Source organism: Lissotriton vulgaris, unplaced genomic scaffold (assembly GCF_964263255.1).
Source record: "Lissotriton vulgaris unplaced genomic scaffold, aLisVul1.2 SCAFFOLD_911, whole genome shotgun sequence".
Lineage (NCBI taxonomy): Eukaryota > Metazoa > Chordata > Amphibia > Caudata > Salamandridae > Lissotriton > Lissotriton vulgaris.
Window position 1 is genome coordinate 212,331 of NW_028247209.1, and position 23,313 is coordinate 235,643.

Here is a 23,313-nt window from a genome sequence, read left to right on the forward strand (position 1 = left end):
GAGTAATTCCAAACACGAACCGGAGAGTCTTCTTGATTCAAGAAGCACACATGGGATTGGGTCTGAGGCATCAAGAGATCCTGAAATCTCTGATAGAATTACAATCACGATACTGGGGGCCGGGAATGAGCGTGGAAGTTTATAACTTTGCAATGGAGTGTCAGGACTGCAATAGAGATCGCAGTTATGAACCGGACCAGATATCTGACTCTAACACAGTAAGACCAGCCCAGACACCTTTATTAGACAGCATTAGACTATCTACACGCAGGCGTCCGACCGGACAAATGCGGTCCCATAAGTATTAAGACGAGATTCATTTGGATGTGGCCCCAGCGCTCGGCTGACGCCAGAACTGTTATAAAAGATTTGCGAGTCTTTATCGGCACATACGCAATTGGCATGCTACATTCTGACCAGGGTCCTGCGTTTAGCTCTCAGGCTTACAAGGAGGCAATGGCCAGCATGGGCATTGCATTGCGGTATTCTAGTCCATTCCATCCCGAGGGAAATGCGGTAGTGGAGAGAAAAAACCGTGACATAAAGCAATCTATAACAGCCAGGGTATTAGGTTCGGGTGACGGGTGGGTCAAACATCTAATAAGTGTCCAACGTAGTCTTAATAATCTGCCAAAAATTCTCTAGGAGGTATCACTCCGTACAAACTTTTGTTTGGTACAAGAATGATCATTCATGATCTCGATTGTCACACTTCAGTGGTGAAACAAAAAACCTTTGATATCAAAGATCGTTTGGCTGTTTTACAGGACTTGAATGAAACAAGAAGGAGCCTAAGTAACACAAATCTAGAGCCAAAGACCACTGAAGAAAAATCACCTGTCCCAGCAAGACCTGTCTGGATTCCAAAGATTGGGGATCTGGTCAGAGAAAAGATCGCGGTGAAGAAGGAATATGGGCCTTCTTACAGAAAAGCAGTACCTGTCTTAGCTGTCAAAGGAACAAGATCAGTAGTACTACCGGCCCTTGCTGGAAAAAGGAGAACCGAGTTGTATTAATCGACCTGGTGAAACCACAATCATGTGGCCAATCATAAGTAGTAGGCCCAGTGGACTCCCAATAAATAGCAGAAGACCAAATCCTTCTACAATCCAAGAGGTTCAAACTGAAAGACTAATCACTTTTGATAAACCTGCAGTGAATAAAAAAGGACTATGCAACAAAGCCATGGAACTTGTACCTCTTGAAACCCAAATTGCAACAGTTCATCAAGACACACCTGTCTACAATGATGTAGCCTCGGACTATGCTAATATGAAAAGGAAGAAGCAACTACAAAGATTAATAACAATCCTGATGCCATCCAAACAATTGACAGAACTGCATCTGGCTACTTCATCAATTTAGATGACTTTTCTGATGATCCAAGTGAACATGGAGACAAGCCAGCAAACAAAACTTTCAAAAAGAAAATTACAGAGCTCTTTCATCAACTCAGAGAAACAGATCTGATTTCACCATGGATTGAATTATGGATTGTGTTAGGCGTACTTTTCCTCCTTCTATGGCTCATCTTGGTTTTAGGTTTGGGTAGATTTATGGACAGAAAATATAGTACAATGGACACAGCAAGTCAGAACATCAACTTGGTCCTGAAACCACACAGATCTTCTCACATCGAAAAAAGAGAACTATCATCAGTGAACATCACAGCAAATCCTATACCTGGTGGTATAGCATGGAACAAAACTGATTACGAAATCTATGCCCGGTTTAACTCTTGAAATATCCACATCAATTCAAGATCTCTTTAAGTGACTTTGTATCACCTAGTACTTTCTCTGATGATTGGGACTTTGAAAATATTAATAATATGATGTCAGCTTTAGAAATGTCAGCACAATGTACAGAACATGATTATTTACAGGGTTCTTCGAATTATGAAGAAATGTATTGCTTCAATCACTTTGGGCATCATTACCTGCATAAATCTGCTAATCCTAGAAATGTTTTCAGTTATAATCAGTGGGAACATTGTCCAACTCCGCCAAAAGGCAGTTCAAAAAATTTTATGAAAAATTCCCATACTTCTCAGGGTTTAATTTCACTAATCCAGAAACGTTTTATTTCAAAATGTTAAATAAGACAGGAATGAAAAACATGTTGACAAATACTAAACTGATTTATTCTGAAAAATTTTATGAAAAAATGTCTACATTTGGTTTTGAATTTTGGAAAAATAACATTGAGACAAAAACCATCTGGGGTACAAAAGAGTGGCAGGTACAAGGTTTAGAATCATTATTTAGAGCCTGCATGATCCCAGAACAAATAATGTTCCTGAATGACACCATTCAACAGACAATCTGTCTTGGCCTAGCCAAGGTAAAAGATTTAAACAACCCGTCTATACCAAAGCCTATGCCTGATAAAAATAAAACTACAGATGAGGGGTTAGACGTGTCCAATATTGTACAACAAAACAGAACTATTCCTGATTGGAACAAATGGTTGATCTGCCCCTCAGACACTGATAACTGTCAAGATAGACTCCTGAACAGAACACATGGGTTCAAACAGAACAGGCCAGACCCAAGATATTCCCAGAGACAACATCCATGGATAATTACAACATATAGTGTAGGAAAACTATGCTTCGAATGGCTACAGAAATCCACACTACCCGAAATTAAGCAACACTTAACTTTACTTAAAGAAGGTGCTGACTTGCGAGATTTCATAATGGGACCTCGCAAACAGCGTCAAAAACGTTTCATATACGCCGGTATATACGCAGCTTACAATGAAGCTTGGAAAATAACACAAATTGAAACTGCAGAAAAAATATGAGAAATTGATCGTATACATTTGGAAAAATCACTTTCTGTAGTGGACAATGGGTTAACGACTCTGTCCTCCAGAATTTATTCACTGGACAGCATTGTATCATCTGCTATTGATATAATAGAACAGGATATGCTAATGTTACAACATGGTCAATCCCAATTGCGTTCTATTGTACAGCTAGGCTGGACGTTACAAAACCTCCGTTCAGGCTACGTGCCATGGCGTCCAATCAACACAACGTCATTATTTTCTATCTTTAACCTTAATGATAGACAAATCTCGTTGGCACAAAAAGGAGCAGACTATACGGTGCTGAGCATTGAAAAACTAGAAAAATTACCATTGACAATGTCAGAACGACCGGTCATTGAATGGATAATACATGGCACCATTACAATCCCGATAACAACTTTTCAGTTTCGTGGATCCGGATCAGAAGGGCTTCATCCGGATCAGAAGGGCTTCATAAAAGTACGACAAATACATGAGATAACTCACGAATTGTTTGCAGCAGTGGATGTTGCCACTAGCGAAAAACTACCCCTAACTATAATTACCTATGACGCGGCCAAGGCGTTTGATCGAGTCAACTGGCATTCCTAAACAAAATTATTGAGAAAAACAAACTAGGGGAAAGCTTTGGCATATGGTTAGGGAAGTATATAACAACCCAAGAGCAAAAATAATAGTCAATGGGAATTTGACTGGCAACATCAAAATACAAAGGGGCACCAGGCAAGGCTGCCCACTGTCGCCACTACTTTTCAACCTGTATATTGAGCCACTGGCCTGCTCGATCAGAAACCATCCTTTAATAACACCCTTCACACATCAAAACTGGTCAAAAAAAGTGGCACTATACGCAGATGACCTAATGGTGTTTACAGATAACTATGAAAACTCCAACCAACCAATAGAAGATATGATGAACAAGTTTGGTAAAGTCTCAGGATATTTAACAAATAAGGATAAAACCGAGTCGATGAGCTGGAACATGAGCCCTAACGCCCCATTCAGTAAGGATAAAATAAAATATCTGGGAATTACACTGGTAAAAGATCTCGAAAACATCCCTCAATGAATCTCAATATAGTAGCTAAAGAAATGAGAAGACTTCTTAAAGTCTGGTCAGGAATTCCACTAAGTTTTTCGGGAAGATCCAATGCAGTAAAAATGACCGTTGTTCCTAAATTTACGTACCTTTTTAACACTATCCCGTTAGAATTTAGAAAAGAAACCCTGAAAAAGATCCAAGGAGAAATATCTAGCTTCATCTGGGCATCAAAAAGTACAAGGATAGCTTGGAATAAACTCAGAAGAAGGAAAGAGCAAGGCGGAATAGCAAGCCCTGATATACATGAGTATTACAGATCGTTTCAATTTAAGAATTTCAGATCCCTTCTAAGAAAACATCAATTATACCCAAATTTCTTACAGATTATGACAAATGGAATAGACCATTATCAATTCAAGTTTGGACACCCAAAATATTTTTAAAAAGTAAAGCTAAAGATCCTACATGATGCCGCAAAACTCTGGAGCCAAATCAGAAACATAGTAAACATACCGTATTATAGCAACATAGCCCCAATATGCGACTCTCCTGGAACTCCAGACTGCCTGAAAGACTCTTTGGCGATACCGCTCAAAAAAGCAGGAGTTGAAAGATGGGGACAACTGCTGGTAGCAAATGCTCTAATTTCGTGGAATGATTTATTCACGATTACCGAAGGCAAACTATCAAAATTCAAATTCTACCAACTGAGTAGCTGGGCTAACTCCCTACCAAAAGGAAAAAACGACAACGAAGACCTTGAACTTGAAATGACAAAAATAACACCAATAAAGAAAGAAATATCAAAATGGTACTGGACCTTTATCGAATCAGGAGAAAAAAACTTCTTAATACCGGAATCAATATGGAGAAGATATATGCCTGATCAAGATCTAGACTTACAATTTATCTGGAGGAAATCTACGGAAAAATGTTGGTCCTGTGTAAAACCAGCCTTTCTAAAAAGGAATCACTTATTTTCACTACAGCATATTGGACCCCAAAAAGACTGTCTAAATGTAAAGATACAAATATAAAATCATGTCCCAATTGTGGAGAGGCAAAATCAGATGACATCCACATGTTCCAGAAATGCCCAGCACTCTTTCCCTACTGGATGGAGATTGGTAAGACACTAACCATGCTAATGGGAACCCGTATAACTGTAAGTACCCCTCTTATTATTTTTGCGATATATAACAACAGTGAAACTGTCATGGGTAATTTAAGCAAAAATCAGGAAAATTTGATGTTTGTTAATTTTGCTAGCACGAAGGGAGATCTGCATTAACTGGGTTAAACCAGCACCGCCTACACATAATAATTGGTTAAACTCGATAATAAAATTTCACAAACTTGACAGGAAAGGGAAAAACTCCAAGAAAACAAGATTCTGGGAAATTTGGGAACAGCATTTCCAGACAAATCATTAACTCCTTTTAAGACATCGGAATAAAAAATCCAATGATTAATGCGGAGACAATACTTTCTAGGCAGGAATGATTCTTGCTGAGTAGCCTATCAGGCTAGCTCCTCCCCCAAACTCCGAAATTATTGAGTACGATAAAGGGTAAGAGGAGTAACTGATTGGTCATAACAAACAAGGGTATACTCCCCAAGTACAACCGATAACAGCGGGGCAGTGAAGGTCTAGAACGAAGAACCATCAGACTCCCGAAACCTCCTTATCTAATAATCCGCAAAATGAGGAATAAAAGAAAACAAAAAAACTTTTCAGTTTCAATACTGCCAAAAGTATATACCGATGGTATGAACAAACAATTTTTCCGAGACCTATATCTTTCTGAAAGAACAATGAATCAGAACTTATCCAGTTAGAGAGCATATATTATTTAAAGCAGCTCTACTCAATTAATGATCAACCTAAAGAACGGCAACAGCAACAAGGTCCAAGTTATATGCAATATTTTAATCTATTGTCATATTCAAAATTTGAAACACAAATCACAATTTTTATATATATTTTTTCATATATGTTTTAAATTTTATATTTTATTGCCCCGTATAGAGCGTGCAGTATAGCAAAGGGTGTAAAAGATAGTGAAAATGATAAGGATGAAAGGAAAAGGAATCACACAAAATTTGTAAAAACAATTTCAATAGCTTCGAACAAAACCAGCCAATGAATGCTGGACCGAGAACCTGACCACTTCAAATAGTCCAAGGGGACTCTCTAATATTGTTTTCAGACATAGAATGTAATAATTGTCTGCACTATATCACAAGGAGAGGGATATAGATGGTGGTCCAGGTATTAGATAAGTGTCGACGTTTCGACTCGTCTTGCGGCCTTGCGGTCGATTATGCCTGGGCCATGCGAGTCTTCTTCAGGACATATTAGACGGGTCAACACAGGGCTTTTTGGTGACCCCTTCTCGGGGAGTGGTGGGCGTTATTTCATTCCAACTAGGCTCAGTTCATGTAATTCAAGGAGTCCTATTCTATAAACTGATACAATGACCAGGTTTCTCCACTATGAATCGGGTAGTTATGTGCTTGCAGGTTGATGTCTTGTCAACAGGAAGCGTTTGTCAGAATCCAGAGCCCAATCTTGAATTTAAATTATACAGCTACACGATTTGTGGGATAAATCCTCACACTTGCTCCATGAATTCTCTGCTCATTAACTATATTCCAAAACAAAATGATGGTCGGAAGCCAGTAGTGATCACAATGTTGAATGACGTTTTGGTAACGGGGACTCCATATCTAATCACGCGTCTCCAAAGGTTAATGAGGCAACTGCTCTCACGGGAGGTGGCGTCTGCCGAGGCGCCACGGAAATACACACGCCGGTAAAGTTCCCAGTCATGTATATACCAGCAGGCCTGTATGAAAGGTTGGGTAAAGGATACATCAAGTCAACCTGGAATTTGCCTTATACACATAGATGTTATAGTGAGGGGAAAAAAGAGGTATTTCTTAGTGGTAACAATTATAAAAAATCACTAAGCTGTACACTTCTGTGTCGAGGAATTAACGTGCATGGAGCCTGCGAAGCTTCATCAAACAACCTTTCATCTCATCTGCACGGCACCCCTGCTACACAGATAGAGCCCTTTTTCAGACAACTTTCCAACGGTAGCTACGTTATAATAAGTGATCACAGCTGTTGTGGCATGATGCCACGAAAAGCCTATCTTGTGAGCGTTACTTCCAGGGTCATTTGTTGTATGCAAGTATTGTATCCAAACAGTAATCCAGACATGGAGGCAGCAATATGGCCTTCTGTGAATATCTCTTCTATTCGAATTGATACTTTAAGCAGAATGAAGTCTATTCTTTTACAGACAACTGTGCCTTTAACCTCGTCCAGAGAGACGTATGATCTGCAAGTTGCAAGGACAGCTGCAGAGATACATACCCTATTATCGACAAATTGTCCCATGCATTTCGTAGAAATGTTAAGCCAAATCTTAAACATGTCAGATATCAGTGGCATCGCACATGTATTTAAGACAATTTTTTCGGGACTGTTAGCACCCTTTGAAACAGTTCTGGGCATCTGGGCATCTTAAATTTTGTGCATTCTTTATTTGGTGGCCTGCCTCTTATTTTGGGACTCGTAGCAGGTATTTTATTTTTGTTCCTCCTGCTCCTGCTCCGATATGGCAAGCTAAGTCACAGACAAAACTCAGGCTACGATTGAAGAAACGATCCTAGCAATACGATACCGAGAACGGATCACTAAAGTCCTCGGATTGGCCTGGCTAAGAGATCTGAATACTACCTGGTTTCTTTCGTTCAGAACAATCTGGCAAGATTGCATCTTACCTGTGCTTCGATGTCTGCTATGCGTAGATGAATGCGTGTTGGACGTCTGTCTTACACTACCATCAGAAGTACCAATGGATATCGATGCTTTGCTTGGTTCGGTAACGGCTCATGCAACGGGTTGTCCCCAGCGGCTACCTATTCTGATGACGGCATTCATTGAGACTTCACCATTACGATTAGGTGACGGTGAAGTACGATATGAAAACGGCACCACACTGGTACAACCTTCTGTGACCATTGCTGATCTAAACACAGATGATGGCAATGCATCGCATGTATGCACTATTTCCACTTTTTCGGAGTTGGCCCAACTTTCACCTACTGTTGTAGACAAATTTTTTGCCGGCCTATCTGATGTAATGTTCTCTCCTAACAATGGGAATAATATTTGAAATAGCGAGCGCACAGCGTCCCCTGAACTTGAATTCTGCCTTCAGTTTTGATAAACAGAACTTCTAAAAAACATTGGGACTATTTTCTTCCCGAAAGCGAAATTATTTTTCTCCAGTTCCCAAAATATTTACCTTTTTTTTGGCACATGATACTCTGCTTAAAGTAGAACTATTCTTAGAGAACAGAACTTCTATTTTTAGAGACTCTAGAGACAATATTTTGAATCAGCCTCTAGCACATGTACAATCTTTTATAAATATGTGATGAAATGGTCTTGACCTTCTCTTCTGTATTAAGAGCCATTTCATAAATGTAACTTTCGTGATTCATTCAATGAAGATTATAATGCACTACAAAAAATATTATCTGAATGATACCACTGCTTGAAAAACGTACAGTATAATTTTTCGTGTATCTATACCATTTCAAATGCATTTTATGTATTTTGGGGTGGGCTGGAAAACACATGCATACTTATATGTTTATATATTGCTTAGTATTTAGTAATGATGGACATTATACGTGGAGTGGGTGTTGTGAACGTATCTAGGACCCTAATTAAATATTCCCGATTTATGCCCTTATGTGGTTATAACAAATCATATCCTTATAAATGCATGAGAATCATATCCATATTTAGTCATAGCCAATGCAGTCCAAATACGGCAAGGCTACTTCCCTAAACTCCTAGAAAGTACAACGCGTTCTTTAAACAAACCAAGCCTCCAGCAGCCTGGGAATTCCCCCAGCTTCTGTTTTGATTTGTCCTAGAACTCCTGAGAGTCCTGAAAGAACTGAAAGTTCTTAGTGATATCTTATGTCCAACCTTACGTCAAACTCAGCACCTTCCAGGTATAAATATACCAGCATTTGCCTTAAGCAAACACACTGTGGTTTGGAGCAGAGCGGCTATCTACTTACCCAAAGCCCAGCTGATGCAAGTGCCGAAGGAAGCCGACCCTCCCATTTGACGCACTGAGAGAGACGCTGTCTTTTCTCCTGCCGAGAAATCCAGCTCCAGTGTTTCCAGTCACCCTTGCGGGTTGCTGGGAGATAGAGTCCTGAGAAAGAGATACAAGACCTCCTTCATTCTAAAACCAAGGTACGGAGCTGATTAAATCCTTAGAGAATTCTTGATTCAGATTCTTGGCAAAACTAACTTAACCTAAACTACAGCTCACTTACTCCTTCCCACGTACTATGCTTAGGTACACCAGGGTAGGCGTATTTTTGAAGCACCAGTTGAGTACTTTTAGTCCACTTTTATCATTGTATGCATTGTATATATTTTATCTGTTTTAAGTATCATATGGCTCAGAAACCATATAAATGCTTTTACAATATTATTTCATAATACTCCTTTTACTGTATGCACTTTACTTTATGACAAGTATTGCAATTGTGGCAATTCACTTCTCTTGCATGAGAAAGAAGACTGCTCAATAATTAACAACTTTTATTGAAAACGCATGTCTATCTATTTCTCTGCACTCTGGTGAAACTAAGCATGCAAGATTGACTGAGTGAAATAGCTATCTATTGTTTTCACACAACTCTGGAGATATACTCCTTATTCTGGAGGGAGCAAAGTTGTCATGTTTATGCAGTTGTCAGAAACTAATCCCTTCTTGTCTATTCAGGAAAATTAACTCATTCCTGTTCACTCGAGAAAGTTTCTAGTGACATCTTAGCTAGCTGGCATTCATAATTAAGTCTAACGTATTCAATAGAGACCTAGTCGACCTCAGTCCTACGTCTAAACTATTGTTTGTTATTCCAATGCGCAGAGCCTATTGGGAATATAGGAACTACACTACAAGTGAACTCTTTTCTGTTCTGGCATTATCTAAAAAATAGTCAACAATAATTGAACCTATTGTGGCCCAAAACACTGAGTCTTCCAGTGTCTCCGGACGCAGGCCTCAACTAGGTGTAGTAGGACAGAGCCGCAGCCAGTTTAAGGAAAACAACAACTGGTTATGATCAGAGATCGTTCTAGCCAAATATTCACTGAGTGTGACCCCACCATGCACGTCTGGGGAACATAGGATCGAGTCCAACCGAATATGTAGTTTGTGCAATGCAGAATAGTAGGAATACTCCCTTTTGTATGGGTGATGAGCCCTCCAGGTGTCCGTCAACCCCCAGTGGCGCTGCCAGTCATGTCTGATCGCTGCAAGTCTATGTATGGAAGCATCCAGGAGTGGAGGGTGAGAGCGATCCAGGTCAACGTCAGTAATACTGTTAATGTCCCCCCCCCCCCCCGACAGTACTGACCCTGTCAGCATGGTCGCCAGTGTCCCCGAGAGGTGTGCAAAGAATGTAGGTTGGTCCACATTGGCGGCATAAAGGCTGCCTATCCACTATATCCCCTTCCTCTCGCTCCGGGATCCCCACAATATGCAGATTGTTCTGGCGGGAGCGCCCTTCGCTGTCCTCTGCTCTCACTTAGAGCACTTTGATATTGGCTTCCACTATTTTCAGTGAATGCTGTAGTGCAGTGACTGCTTCTAGGACCTCCTCCAAGGCCGTCTCGTTAAGCTTCACACGCTCCTTATGCTTACGATGGTTTCCTTCAACAGATTGAGGTCCGCCCCTATAGAATCCATCTTTGACTCCAGAGCTTCTCTCAAAGAAGTGATGGCCTGCATGATGTCTACCAGAGTGGGGCCCTGCGGGGCGGCATCCTTCTTCCTCACCGCCCCCTCGTCCTCTTCATCTGTGTGCGGTCCTGTGTCCTCCACTTGCAACACAGCGAACCCCTTCTTTCTGGAGACCCTCCCCGTTGTTAGAGGTTATGTAGGTTCGCAGGGGTCTCCAGAGCAGCAACAGCAGGACACTCCAAGCGCAGGCACCACGTTTGGCAGCAGGGTGGGCCATTCTGCACCGTCTGACCACAGGACTTCTGGTCGGAGCTCTCGACCATTCTCGCAGACTGCCAGCGTTGAGTTCTGCTCCCGGGGGCCCCTCAGTGCACACCGGCCGCCGCTGCGGCACACCAGTGCTGGGAGTCACAACGATGCAGCACCTTCCTGCTGGGCTGGAGTTCCCTCGCACCTCTCAGTCAGCTCCCAAGTAGGCCCAATGAGCTCACACCTTCCCGGTGTCAGCTGCTCTTCATCGAGCTAAGTTCCGAGCAGGGGCCTCTTCGGCACAGCGCTGCCCACTTCTTCCACAGCACTTCAGCTCAGTGCCCATGGTTGCCCCCCCCGGCTCTTCTTAGGCTGGGAAATGCAGGCGGGTCGCCCTCAGATGCCACCACCACGCCGCAGCCCCACAGGTCACCTCTCAATGTTGCAGTCACCAGGGCTTGGCATTGCCGTCTTCTGCTGCCATTTTCTGGGGTGTCTCTTCTTCCCTGTCCAGGGTGCACTCTCGGCTCTCCGCAGGCAGCGGGGTACCACTCTCCCCAATTACCCAATTGTGTCCCAATTACCGAGGTGCGCTATAACTTAATCAGTACTCACTGCGAGCCTGGAATCACTCCGTCCATGCACAGTGAAAGCTGCCGAATCGGCCCCCAGCCGCAATCTTGATTCCTTGGCCCCGAGCTCTCTGGAAGAAAATCTGCGTTTTCGCCACCAGCAAATCACTGCCGCCTCTCTGCAGCTGTTCACCGCCGGCAACGGTGTGTCCGCCACAGGTTCCGCGGCAAGGGGCACCTCTATATCGTCAGGACAGTACGAGCAAGGGGAAGCTACGGACGGAGCTCCGGAGTCCGCTTCCCCTCACTTCAGCGCCTAGCTACGCCTCTGCTGTTGTTTAATTGACCATATAAATAAAAGTGAAAAAATCCATTGGTTCAGTCAACCTCCTTCATATGTGTGGGTTGATAATAATGCATCCTATGGTGGTACTAGCCGCACTGCACTGCTCAAGGCAGCCTTGTGTTGTCTGTAGACGGCTTTGGAAGGACAGTTCTAAGCATGTTGCTCATATAGCCTGATAAATGTCCCAGGCGGTTAACATCTTTGGACTTGGCCTCCAGGGCCAATAAGTATATGTCCCATATACCTCCCTCTGATCAATCCCCTTTACTTCTTTGTAACTGCGCCAAGGTGTCCCCTTCACCAGTCGCTCTTTGTCTCAAATCTCTGGCCATGTTTGTACATCCATGGGGGGTGGAGGTGGTAGCTTCCACAACATGTATGCTCCCCTTTGAAGAAACACCAGTGCCTGAACAAAAAAAAAGTTAGAAATTTGGTCTGCTTAGACTTAGGCATTATAACTAGGAGACATACCATGGGATCTGGTTTCTGCATCCTTATGATGATGTCCACAAGATCATATAGTGCTGCCTTCCAGACTTGCCCAATTGTAGGGCATTTCCACACCATGCAGTAAAAACCTGCTTCATCCACATGAGATCGCGGGCACATAGATGCCACCTGCAAACATGAGTGCTATGCACATTTCTATCAAATAAGTCAGGTGGGGGTTATTACTTTTTGTATATTTTAATCTGCCATTATGAGACGCCTGTTTCACTGGCTCCAAGGCTGTTGACTAGTGTTTATTTATTATTAGACTACCAGTGCATCCTTTCCACTTTTCTTGAGTACCAATGTGTACAGTAGAATATTGAGCTTGCACTGCAGCATTTAGTGCTGTTACTGCTTTTCTCCCCACACCATGAGTTGGTAGCCGCCATGACATGTCCACAGTATCCAGTCAGTTCAATCTGTTGGCTTTAACATCTCAAAGAAATAGGTTAGTGTTAGATTCCTTACCTTAGAATATCCCCAGGCGTCAGGCTGGATCCTGCAAGTTTTCGTCAGCAGTACCCTGGCGCGTCGGTAGGCGTCGTCTGCGGCTCCGCGTCAGTCGTCAGTGTCGTGATCGCTGAGATGACGTCTTCGGAGTACTTAAACGCCACCCTCGTGCGCTGACGTCCGTTCTTCTTTTTTCCGCGCCAGCAAGCGCAGATCCGGGAAGAACAGTACTCTAGTCATTTTATGACTAACTTTTTTGATCTCTTTTGATAACTTTTCGAGTCGATTTTGACTCACGGTGCCATTAGGGATGCCTGGTTTTGAACCTTGCGACGCCTGTCGCCGCCTGATGTCGGTGACCGATCCCAATCATCGGTGCCTTTACTGCCTCAGGGACGGCAAAGATGACAAGTCGTGCCCCGACTGCCGGGCCTTGACCTCGAAGGCTAGACGGGAGTGGTCCTGTAAGCTGCTCGAGCTCCGGCAGTCGGCTCCGCGCCGCTCGAGGTACCGGTCAAGGAGGAAGTCGAGGGACCGGTCGCGGAGCCGCAGTCATCGCCGCTCGTCGAGTCACCACTACTCATCGGGCTCCAAGTCCTCCGGTAAGTCGAGGCATTCGAAAAAGAAGTTAAAGAGGCCTCATCGCTCTTCCGACTCCCCCTGACGCTCGCGCGACGCGGCTGAGGGTTCGGGCGACACCCCCCTCGCGCCGCGTCCAACTCCATACCCGCCGGTCCCTGGACTGCACGCGACACCAGAGGAGATTAGTGCTTTCCTCGTGGCCATGAGGACTCACCTCCGTCAGAACCTGTCGAGGTGCCTTCGGGCCCCGCGGGTCCTACTGGGAGCCGCAGCGGGCCGGCGACTCCGGTCCCGACGCCTCAGGGCCCCGCAGGGTCCAGGCCTGGATCCGGTTTGTCGCCAGTCAACCTCAAAACTCATCTGCTGGCGCCGACCCCGAGGGTGTCGCTCCCGGTTCCGTCTCCGGATGACACCGTCCCCGGTTTCAGCCCCGGTCTGGGTGCGACGCCAGAGCGGCGCCGCTCGTTGCCGTCTCCGACGCCGATGGGTGAAGCATTTCACCTACGACCCGGCTTCATCATTTTTGCCTAGTTTCCAGGGCATGGATGACCAGGAGGACTGGGAGGGGTCTGAGGACCCTCTGGCACAGCAATGCCAGTGGATCCAGGACTGGGCAGATGAGCTGGGGGAGACCAGTGGTCTAGACACTTCGCCTGACACTGGATTCATCTCTCCTCCCTCCGTGGCTTCGGAGGAGGGGGCTACTTATAGCGTGGTGTTGAACAGGGCGGCCAAGGCCTTGGCTCTTGAGCTCCTTGTTGCGGCCTTGAGGACTAACCTCCTCACTGAGGTGCTCAACCCGCAGGCAAGCTCCTCGGAGCCTCTACTGCCATTTAACGAAGCCCTCACCAACGTTCTGATGGGCACCTGGTCCGAGCCCTCTACAGGCCTCCCTGTGGATCGGAACATGGCCCGACGCCACCGCCCGGCTCCAGGCGACCCCTGCTTTCTGTCCATTCACCCCACCCCGAGAGCCTGGTGATTCAGGCCTCTACGTCCCAGACCGCATTCCCGCCCGCTCCGCCGGATCAGGAATCCAAAAGGTATGATCAGTTGGGGAAGAAACTGTTCTCCTCTCTGAGTTTGGGGTTGCGGTCTGTCAACACCGCCTGCGTTTTGGGCCGGTACACCCACTCTCTGTGGTATACAGTTGCGGCGGTGCTGCCACAGTGTCCGGAGGAGGCCCGGACACGGCTCGCTCAAGCCCTGGCGGAGGGGCGGGTTGCAGCACTGTACTCGATTAGATGTGGACTTGACACCACTGACTCGCTGGGCAGAGCAAATTCAACAACGGTGGCGATTCATCGCCACGCCTGGCTGCAGTCTGCCAACTTCTCGGGGGATGTCCAGGCCACGCTCATGGACATGACCTCCGATGGCCGTCGCCTCTTTGCCGACAAAGCGCATAGTGCGCTAGAGCGTTTTAAGGACTCCAGGGCTACAGCCAAGTCCTTGTGCCTGGGCCAGCGCCAGCAAACTTCCGCTTTTCGCCCCTTTCTTGGCCAAGGAAGGGGCGCGCCCCCACACATCCAGCCAGCCACAGGTCCCAGAACCAGTCTCAACGTGGACGTGGTTACCGCTGTGGCAGTGCCGGGGGACAACGGCAGGGTCAGTCCACATCCGCCACCACAGCACCTGCCTCTAAGCCTTCCTAGTCTGGCATTTCAGGCTCATTCAACGCCAGTGGGGGGCAGGGTTCGCCATCACCTCCCCCTTGCGTACCATCAAGTCGGACAGGTGGGTGCTGCAAATCGTCCGAAGGGGCTACTCCCTCCCCTTCGAGGCAACACCTCCAGCCATGCCACCGCAATACCACTGCATGTCGGGGGATCACTTGCAACTTCTTCAAGAGGAAGTTACGGCCCTCTTGGCCAAGGGGGCCATCAAGCGCGCTCCTGGGCCAGAAGTAGGGTGTGGTTGTTATTCCCACTACTTTCTGGTTCCCACGGAGGGAAAAGGAGGCCTACGCCCTATCTTGGACCTCGGGAATTTCAACGCAACGGCTTCCTCCGGAAGGAGAAGTTCAAGATGCTAACATTGGCTCAGGTCTAAGCTACCCTGGAGACTGGATGGTGGTGTTGGACTTGCAGGACGATTATTTCCACATCCCCGTCCTGCCGGCCCACCGGCGCTACCTGCGGTACACGGTAAGCCTCGAGCACTTTCAGTTTACTGTGCTCCCCTTCAGCCTTACCAGCACCTACCCCAACCGGAGCATGTCCTAGTGACGGATGCATCCCTCCTGGGATGGGTGGGGGCCACATGGGAGAGGGGGAGATCAGATGCCTCTGGTCTCCGGCAGAGTCCCGGCTCCATATCAACCTTCTGGAGCTGCGGGCGATCCGGCTTGCACTGAAGGCATTCCTTCCCTCTGTCCGGGGAAGTGTAGTGTAAGTGTTCACGGACAACACCACCGCCATGTGGTACTGCAACAAACAGGGCGGGGTGGGGTCGTGGACCCTTTGTCAGGAGGCTCTGCACCTCTGGATATGGCTGGAATGCCAGAGCATCACCCTGGTGGTTCAACACCTGGCATGTTCTCTGAACGCCAGGGCGGAGGAACTCCGCCGTCGGTGCATGATGGATCATGAATGACGTCTGAACTCTGACATGGCGTAAAGTCTCTTTCAGCAGTGGGGAGAGCCTTGGTTAGATCTATTTGCCACCGAAGAGATTGCGCAATGTCATCCGTTCTGCGCATTGGAATTTCCAAGGCAACACTCGCTCAGAGACGCTTTTCGTTGCGAGTGGAGCTGCGGTCTGTTGTACGCCTTTCCGCCTATACCACTTCTGCCCAGAGTGCTGAAGAAGATCAGGCGAGACCGGGCCCAAGTCATCCCTGTGGCTCCGGACTGGGCACGAATATAATGGTATCCCGAGCTACTCAGCATGTCAGTCGATCCCCCGATTCGTCTGCACTTCAGGAGGACCTTCTGTCGCAGAAGCAGGGGACGGTCCTGAACCCGAACCTGTCCAGTCTCCCCCTACATGCGTGGAGATTGAGCGGCGACAGTTGAGGCCATTTGACTTGCCTCCTGAAGTCTGTGATGTGATTCTGGCAGCCAGGCGTCCCTCCACAAAATCGGTATACGCTTTCAGAGGTCTCTTATTTCTTCTTTCTCTTGCCCAGCAGGGCTCTGCTCTGGGCACTATCAAGGGCTACCTCTCGGCCATTTCAGCCTTCTTGAGGCTTTCTGATCAGCCTTCTCTTTTCAAGTCCCCTTTTGTAAATAGATTCTTGAAAGGCATCACACACCTGTTTCCTCCTGTTCCTTTCGTGATGCCTCAGTGGGACTTAAAACTTGTACTGACTTATCTGATGTACGCTCCCTTTTAGCCACTTCATAACTGTCCAATAAGGCGTCTGACTCTTAAAACTGCATTCCTGGTTGCCATCACCTCTGCCAGGAGAGTGAGTGAGCTCCAGGCTCTATCTTCTAAACCTCCTTTCCTCTCTGTCCATCGGGACAAGGTTGTTTTGAGGACTCGTCCTTCTTTCCTGCCTAAGGTGGTTACAGCCTTTCACATCGGGCACTCCATCACCTTGCCAACCTTCTTTCCGCCTCTGCATCCCTCGAAAGAGGAAGAGAGTCTCCACCGTCTGGACCCAAAACGTGCGCTCTCTTTCTATTTAGACCGCACACGCCAGTTCCGGATGAATGGCCAGCTTTTTGTTGGTTACGTGGGCGCTAAGAAGGGAAGGGCGGTGCGGTGCACAAGTGGACCATCTCTCGTGGATCGTTTTGTGCATCAAGGTTTGCTACTCCTTGGCAAAAAAGGAGCCTCCTGTGGGGCTAAGCGCACATTCCACTCGGGCCACGGCGGCTACTACTGCCCTGGGTCGGGGAGTCCCCTTTCAGGACATCTGTCAGGCAGCTACGAGGGCCTCGCTGCACACGTTTGCAAAGCATAACTGCCTGGACAGCCAAGTCCGGAGAGGTGGCTTTTTCGGCTGTTCCGTTCTCCGGGACTTTCTGGGGTGATCTTGGTTCGTAGATCCACCACCGGGGCTGGTATTGCTGGGGTATCTATTCTAAGGTAAGGAATCTAACACTAACCTGTTTCTTTCAGATGCACAAGCTACTTACCTTCTGTAACAATATATCTGTAAGAAACAGTAGTTAGTGTTAGATTCCCTACCGCCCCACACATCGTCCCCGTTCTGCAAACCGATATCTAGGGTTAAGGACATCCATTTCAGGGCCCTAGTTTTATGGCACCAGTGTTGGTTTCTATCATGGCTCTGCATTCCTGGCGCTGATAGCTATGTACAGAACTGACGTCACTCGCTTTAGGGATCAGTGGTGTTAGGGGTCAATCAGGTCACACAACACTCCCATGCTAGTGCCACTGCGCGCGTACCAGGCACTAGGGGTTGGTGTTTCCTGTTCCTTGGGTCTCACCAAATCTTCTGATCCTTGAAAATCCTAATGCTCCACCCTCAAGTCTGAGAAGACACTCAACTGATGCCAAGCTCAGGATATTTCTCTTTAGCTTAAATACAAACTTTCTAAAACGAGAAGGGTTATTTAATGCAAACACGTTTGCACTATTTTCATTTGAATTATAACAGAATTTGGTAAAACGTTGAGGCTATATCAAATTGAAAAAAAGGCCATATGTTATTTATTTTTTTAGTTCCATATTGTCAAAGGCACTTTTTATGTATCCTCGTGCCTCTCTCCACCACCTTCCATTCTGTCTTGTAGGCCCATAAGTCCTAGTTTTATAATGTGCTCTTAGTTCTGTTTTCTGCATTCATAGATGCACAACTACAAGTCCCACAGTTCAACCAGACTTAATGTAGAGGTTGGCAAGCCACTGAAAGCTTGAGCAAGGCTCAAGCAAGGTGACTTGCTCTGGCTCAGCTTGAGGTCCTCATGCAACCTAGAGTCCAAAATGCGCCAAACATGTGCAGGAGGCAATGTGACCTCACAGCTACAACTGACGTCCATGTAACATGGGGAAATTGGTTTGAATCCTGGCCTTGGCTCTGCAACTTGTGAATTCCGGCAAATCTCCCTTTGCCGAAAAAAAGTGTTATGTAGGCAGTCTCTTGTGAAGAGCTCTTATCTCTTTGTCAGAAGTAAATACCCATCTAGTGGCTGAATTCCACAGTAACCTGGAAAATCTGGCATCAAACCCACCTTCTATGCTTGTGATCCCATGCCTTTTATGGCTGCAGAACTCAAATTCTAATTGGCATTGGAAAGTTGCCTGACATTGCGCAAAGTAGTCTACTTTGGGGCAAGGGGATATTCCATGGGTTGTACATGGGCATTCCCATGTAACCACACACGGTTTTCAATGCAGTGCACTTACTGAAAAAAGTAGACCAGATTTCGTGCCAAAAACCTACACCTCCTCGAGGCAGATATAAAGTTTGAGAAATATTTCTTTTCTATCAACTTTTCAAACTTTGCATGTGACCACTTTACAGCATACCCACCAAGCAGTAATTGTATACATCACATCACACGTCCACCCATGTATTATTGCAGAATATAAATAAAAGTAAAGCTTACTTACTGTAACTGCTTGTCTTCCTTTCCATTTCACTTCAGAACTATGCAATGTATATGTTTATCAGAGCCTGCGGCTCGCTGACCATAGGTACTTTGTATAGTGTCATAAGTTGGCGCCAGACTATTTTGAGGCATTGGCATCAGAATGCTTTCATGATTCCATGATCATGAAGACTATTTCCAAAATATTCTCGTTGTGCATCACGCCACTTTTTGACCACTTAAAAGCATCCTGCGTACAAAGAGTTAGAATTAAATAATGTTTTTAGTTGGATTATAATGTGTTACTGTTGGTATAGCCCAGATATTGTACTGGCTGTGATTGATGTTCATCCAACAGTTGTTTGTAGCCTGGTCTACTGTTGTATTGATGTTCGTTAGTAATGGAGGTATGTTGTCTGTGTATATGTGTTTGTCTGTTGAGGGGACTTCAGTATTCTGTGATTTTTGGCTGCATGCGACAGTGCTAAGGGCGCATCTAATGTTATCTTTGCTGTTTCATAGGCGTTTTGTACCTCACTCTTGCAAAATTCTTACATAGTTAGTAGCTCAGCTGTACATTATCCGTGATGGCAAAGTCTCAGATTACCTAAAATCACTCTAATAAAATGAATATTTTTGAACCACTAATTAAACTAGATTTCATGAGTCAATTTTTATGTATTTTTTTTGTTTACTGTCACACACTGATCAATTTGTTGTTAATTCGTTGGTAGTGGCCAGTAAAAACACTTCTAGTTTAGATCATATTTTGTTTTTTTACTACACGTATCATCTTGATTTCCAGATTGATGGAACGTTTTGGTAGCACTGTGTCCTTCACCTAGTCTTTATTTTTAATAAACCTCTGTTTTTGTGCTCTCAGTTTTAGGGACTAGCTGCCTCCTTATATTTAGTTAATTACATTGGCTAATATGTTCCATCTAAAAAAGCCAAAAGCTAAAGAGTCAGCGATGAGAGTGGCTGTAGAGTTAAAAACTGTTTTCTTTCTTTTAGCACACTATCATACATGTGATGAATTTAGCTTCCGTTGCCATGACAACCACTGTGTTCCACAAAGATGGGTGTGTGATGGCGACTCAGACTGTCAGGATGGGTCAGACGAGGATCACATTTTGTGTGGTGAGATACCCTTTGATCACAATTAAAGTCATAATCTGTTGTAGTATAAGTTGTGTGTTCTCTTAAATCACTTTTTGGCTTCACAGTGTCAACAGTTGCTGGTAGATTATTTTGACAAATGTTAATTCTAATCCATTTGCTTTGAAAATGTATTTTGAATGCAGTTGATTAATATTTTATGTGCTGGTTTTAAAAATACTGTCTTTAGTAAGGCCTAAAAGTAATAGGTTTTCCCCATTGCGACACCTTCCGGAGGAAGGAGATTGGATTATTAGTCCCACCTTACTCTAGAATGAGGAGTCCTCTCAAAATCTAGAAATCCTAAATTGGAATATCCATTGGTTTGAACGCTTGAGGAACAGCGGCGAATTGGAAGAAAGTTTGAAACCCTTTCATCTGGTATTCCTTCAGGAGTCTTGGCTAAAAGAGGACCAGTCAGTTGAAGGCTTTATGACCCTGAATAGCAAAGGTCATTTCCGGGCTACGGGGAGAGCATCTGCTGCTCTACTATCATTAATATCGACCAAGGTGATTAAGAGGCCATTGGAGGTCATAAACGTTTCAAGTGGTCTGCAGTTATCTGTTGTGGAAATGGTTGTGGGTAAAAATGTCCAAAGTTATTTTTTGCTTATAAATGTTTATATTCATAAAGAAGACCATCGCCAAATGAATCACTGGCTGGAATTATTTGAATCCCCTTTCCAGCATTTGGTGGCAAAATATCCGGAAGCAGTGATAATAATGGCGGGGGATGTAAATGCTCGTTTATTTCTTGTACAGCTAGACCAACATTGGAGAAAGTGTTGGATTCCTACAACATTCCCTTAGCACACTTTCCTGCATGTACGTTCAAAAAAGAAGCCAAAGTGCTGAGTGGAAGGTTGGCAAGTCATGGTCTGATTTACTTAAATGGACGTTTTAAAAAGGATTCACCAGCAATAGCAACATTTTGGCAGGGCCATTCTCTCTGCCCTATTAATTATATATTTGCGTCCCTTTGGAACTTTGGCCACTTTGAGAGCTTTGAGGTGGCAAAATATGAGGGCAGTGACCACTGGGCAACCACAGCAGTTCTTGATTTGTGTGAGCCCCTATCCCCTGAAAGAGTGTTTCCCTTAGAGAGGACCTACCCGCGCAGGCTCACAACACGTTTAGACACTATGCATCTTCAACAATTAGCAACCCTTCAGTTAGAGGAGACGGTTCCTATCCTCCCTACTCATGCTGATGATGTAATTGTGTGGTATAATAATATTGTGCAACAAGTTTTGGGCTGCATTTTAGTGAAAATAAGTGGAAAGGGTGGCCAGACAAAATCCCGCCCAAAGGGTGTCCTGGGCTGGTTCGATCAGGACTGCCAAAAGTTGAAACAACTGGTGAGACGGAAAGCAAGGAGTGCTAGGTGTCGTTTCATTCCCCTAGCCACCCAAGAGCTGGTCAAACTTAAACGCCAATATAAATCCCTTGTGCAGTCAAAAAAGGTAGCTTTTTATCATAGGAAGTGGGAGGAGATGCAGACGATTATAGTATTAAATGATCAGCAAACATTCTGGACAAAGGTCAAAGAGTTTAATGGCCAAAGTAGAGAGATTCTGACCTTATGATACCGGAAGCACAGTGGGCCACTCACCTGACGGAGTTATACAGGGGACCTTTAGGTTTAGGTGGCCCTCAGCACATCTACCGGCAAACCCTCCCAGCCAACTGGTTCTCAGTGAAGGAAGTTAAAGCAGTTATTGAGAGAATAAAACTCACTTGGGCCGCTGGTCCTGAAAATGTCCCAGTGGTAATAATTAAAACAAACGGTGTTTGGTGGGCTACAATAACTCTACCTTGTTTAGTTGGGTTGCAGGGTCTGGTCTTTACCCCTTTACCGGAAGGGGTCTATTGTGCAAACCAATTTAAAAAAAAGGGAGCGGTACAGACCCAATGCATTATAGGCTTATAAGCCTCTTTGATACTTCTTTAAAGATATTCTCCAAGATTATTTTAGCCAAACTGGAAGAATGGGCAACTGAAATTAAGATAATCCCTTTAGAACAGTGGGGCTTTCGGGAGGGTCATTCAACCATAGACCACTGCTTTGCTTTGTGGGCTATTACTCGAAAGGCAGTGGAGGAAAATCAAAGACTGTGCAGTTGTTTTGTAGATTTCCAGACAGCCTTTGATTCTGTTGACGGGGATATTTTATGGGGAAAACTTGCAGCTTGGAAATTACCACTATCCCTTCTTGGGGCTATTCAATCCCTGCACTCTGGCAATTGGGCTCAGGTGGAGTTAGACAAGTCAGGACGGTTGTCCCAAAGAATATCTATCGACAATGGGCTGCGTCATGGGTGCGTTTTAGCACCCCTTCTTTTTTGTCTATTTTTGGCCGACCTCCCAACAGCTATTTCCCAGTCAAAGTCTTTTTCACCTAATATTGGGGATCAGCATATTGCTTGTCTGCGCTATGCAGATGATTTAGTATTAATGGACTACACTCCAATTGGTCTGCAGACAAAAATTATGATTTTTGGGAAAAAAGTGAAGAATTTTTCCTGGTATCTTGATTCTCAGGTGACGGAACAAGTGGATCAGTATAAATACCTGGGTTTAACTTTTAGGAAAAATCTGAATTGGGGCGCGCATTGGGATGCCACTAGGCAGAAGGCCCTTTTGCAGGCAAGCTGTTTATCTGGATTCAATGGTAGATTTGGGGGCCTATCCCATATCCCATTGTTAAAGGCCTATGAAGGGAAGATTCCACCGATAGGCCTGTATGGAGGAGAAATATTTTGTCTTGATCCAACCTATGAATGGGACAGACTGGAAGGGGTAGTGCTTAAAAGACTTCTATCACTCCCACAAGGTACCATGGTCCAGGCCATAAGGAGAGAGTTCAGTCTGGTATCTTGGAACATGGCGGCCGCCACTCGGGCTCCAAGATACTTTAACACCCTGCTGGAGAATGATGAGGTGGCTAAAGTATCTAGATTGTGCTGGGAAGAGAGCCAAAGCAGTGAAAGGATATGGGCAAAGGCTGTTAGAACCAGAATGACTGCAATGAAGAATCTCCATTTAAATAGTGGAACAGTCACATCTTGGCTAACTTTTCCAGGCAAACGAGAATTGAGAGAATCTGCTGCTATGGTGTCACAACAATGTGATCTATTATATTTAAAGAAGAGATCATCTATTAGCTTCTCGTTAGCTTCACTTGGCCAGGATTGTGTTTCCCCTTACTTATCACAGTTACCAGATCCAGGTTTGAGAAAAGAAATCCTAAGGGTTCGGTGGGATGTAATCCAATCTATTCATCCCACCCATATAAGACAGGGGT

At 45.1% G+C, this 23,313-nt stretch overlaps 1 protein-coding gene across 1 annotated transcript in view; it reads left to right on the top strand.

The window, feature by feature from the left end:
• The window catches only part of SORL1 (sortilin related receptor 1), a 607,546-nt gene that overhangs the window by 198,934 nt on the left and 385,299 nt on the right, over positions 1-23,313 (top strand). Inside the window, exon 14 of the mRNA XM_086949665.1 lies at positions 19,866-19,991. Within this exon, the coding sequence (XP_086805791.1) occupies positions 19,866-19,991 (126 nt within the window). The remainder of the gene's footprint in view (positions 1-19,865; positions 19,992-23,313) is intronic.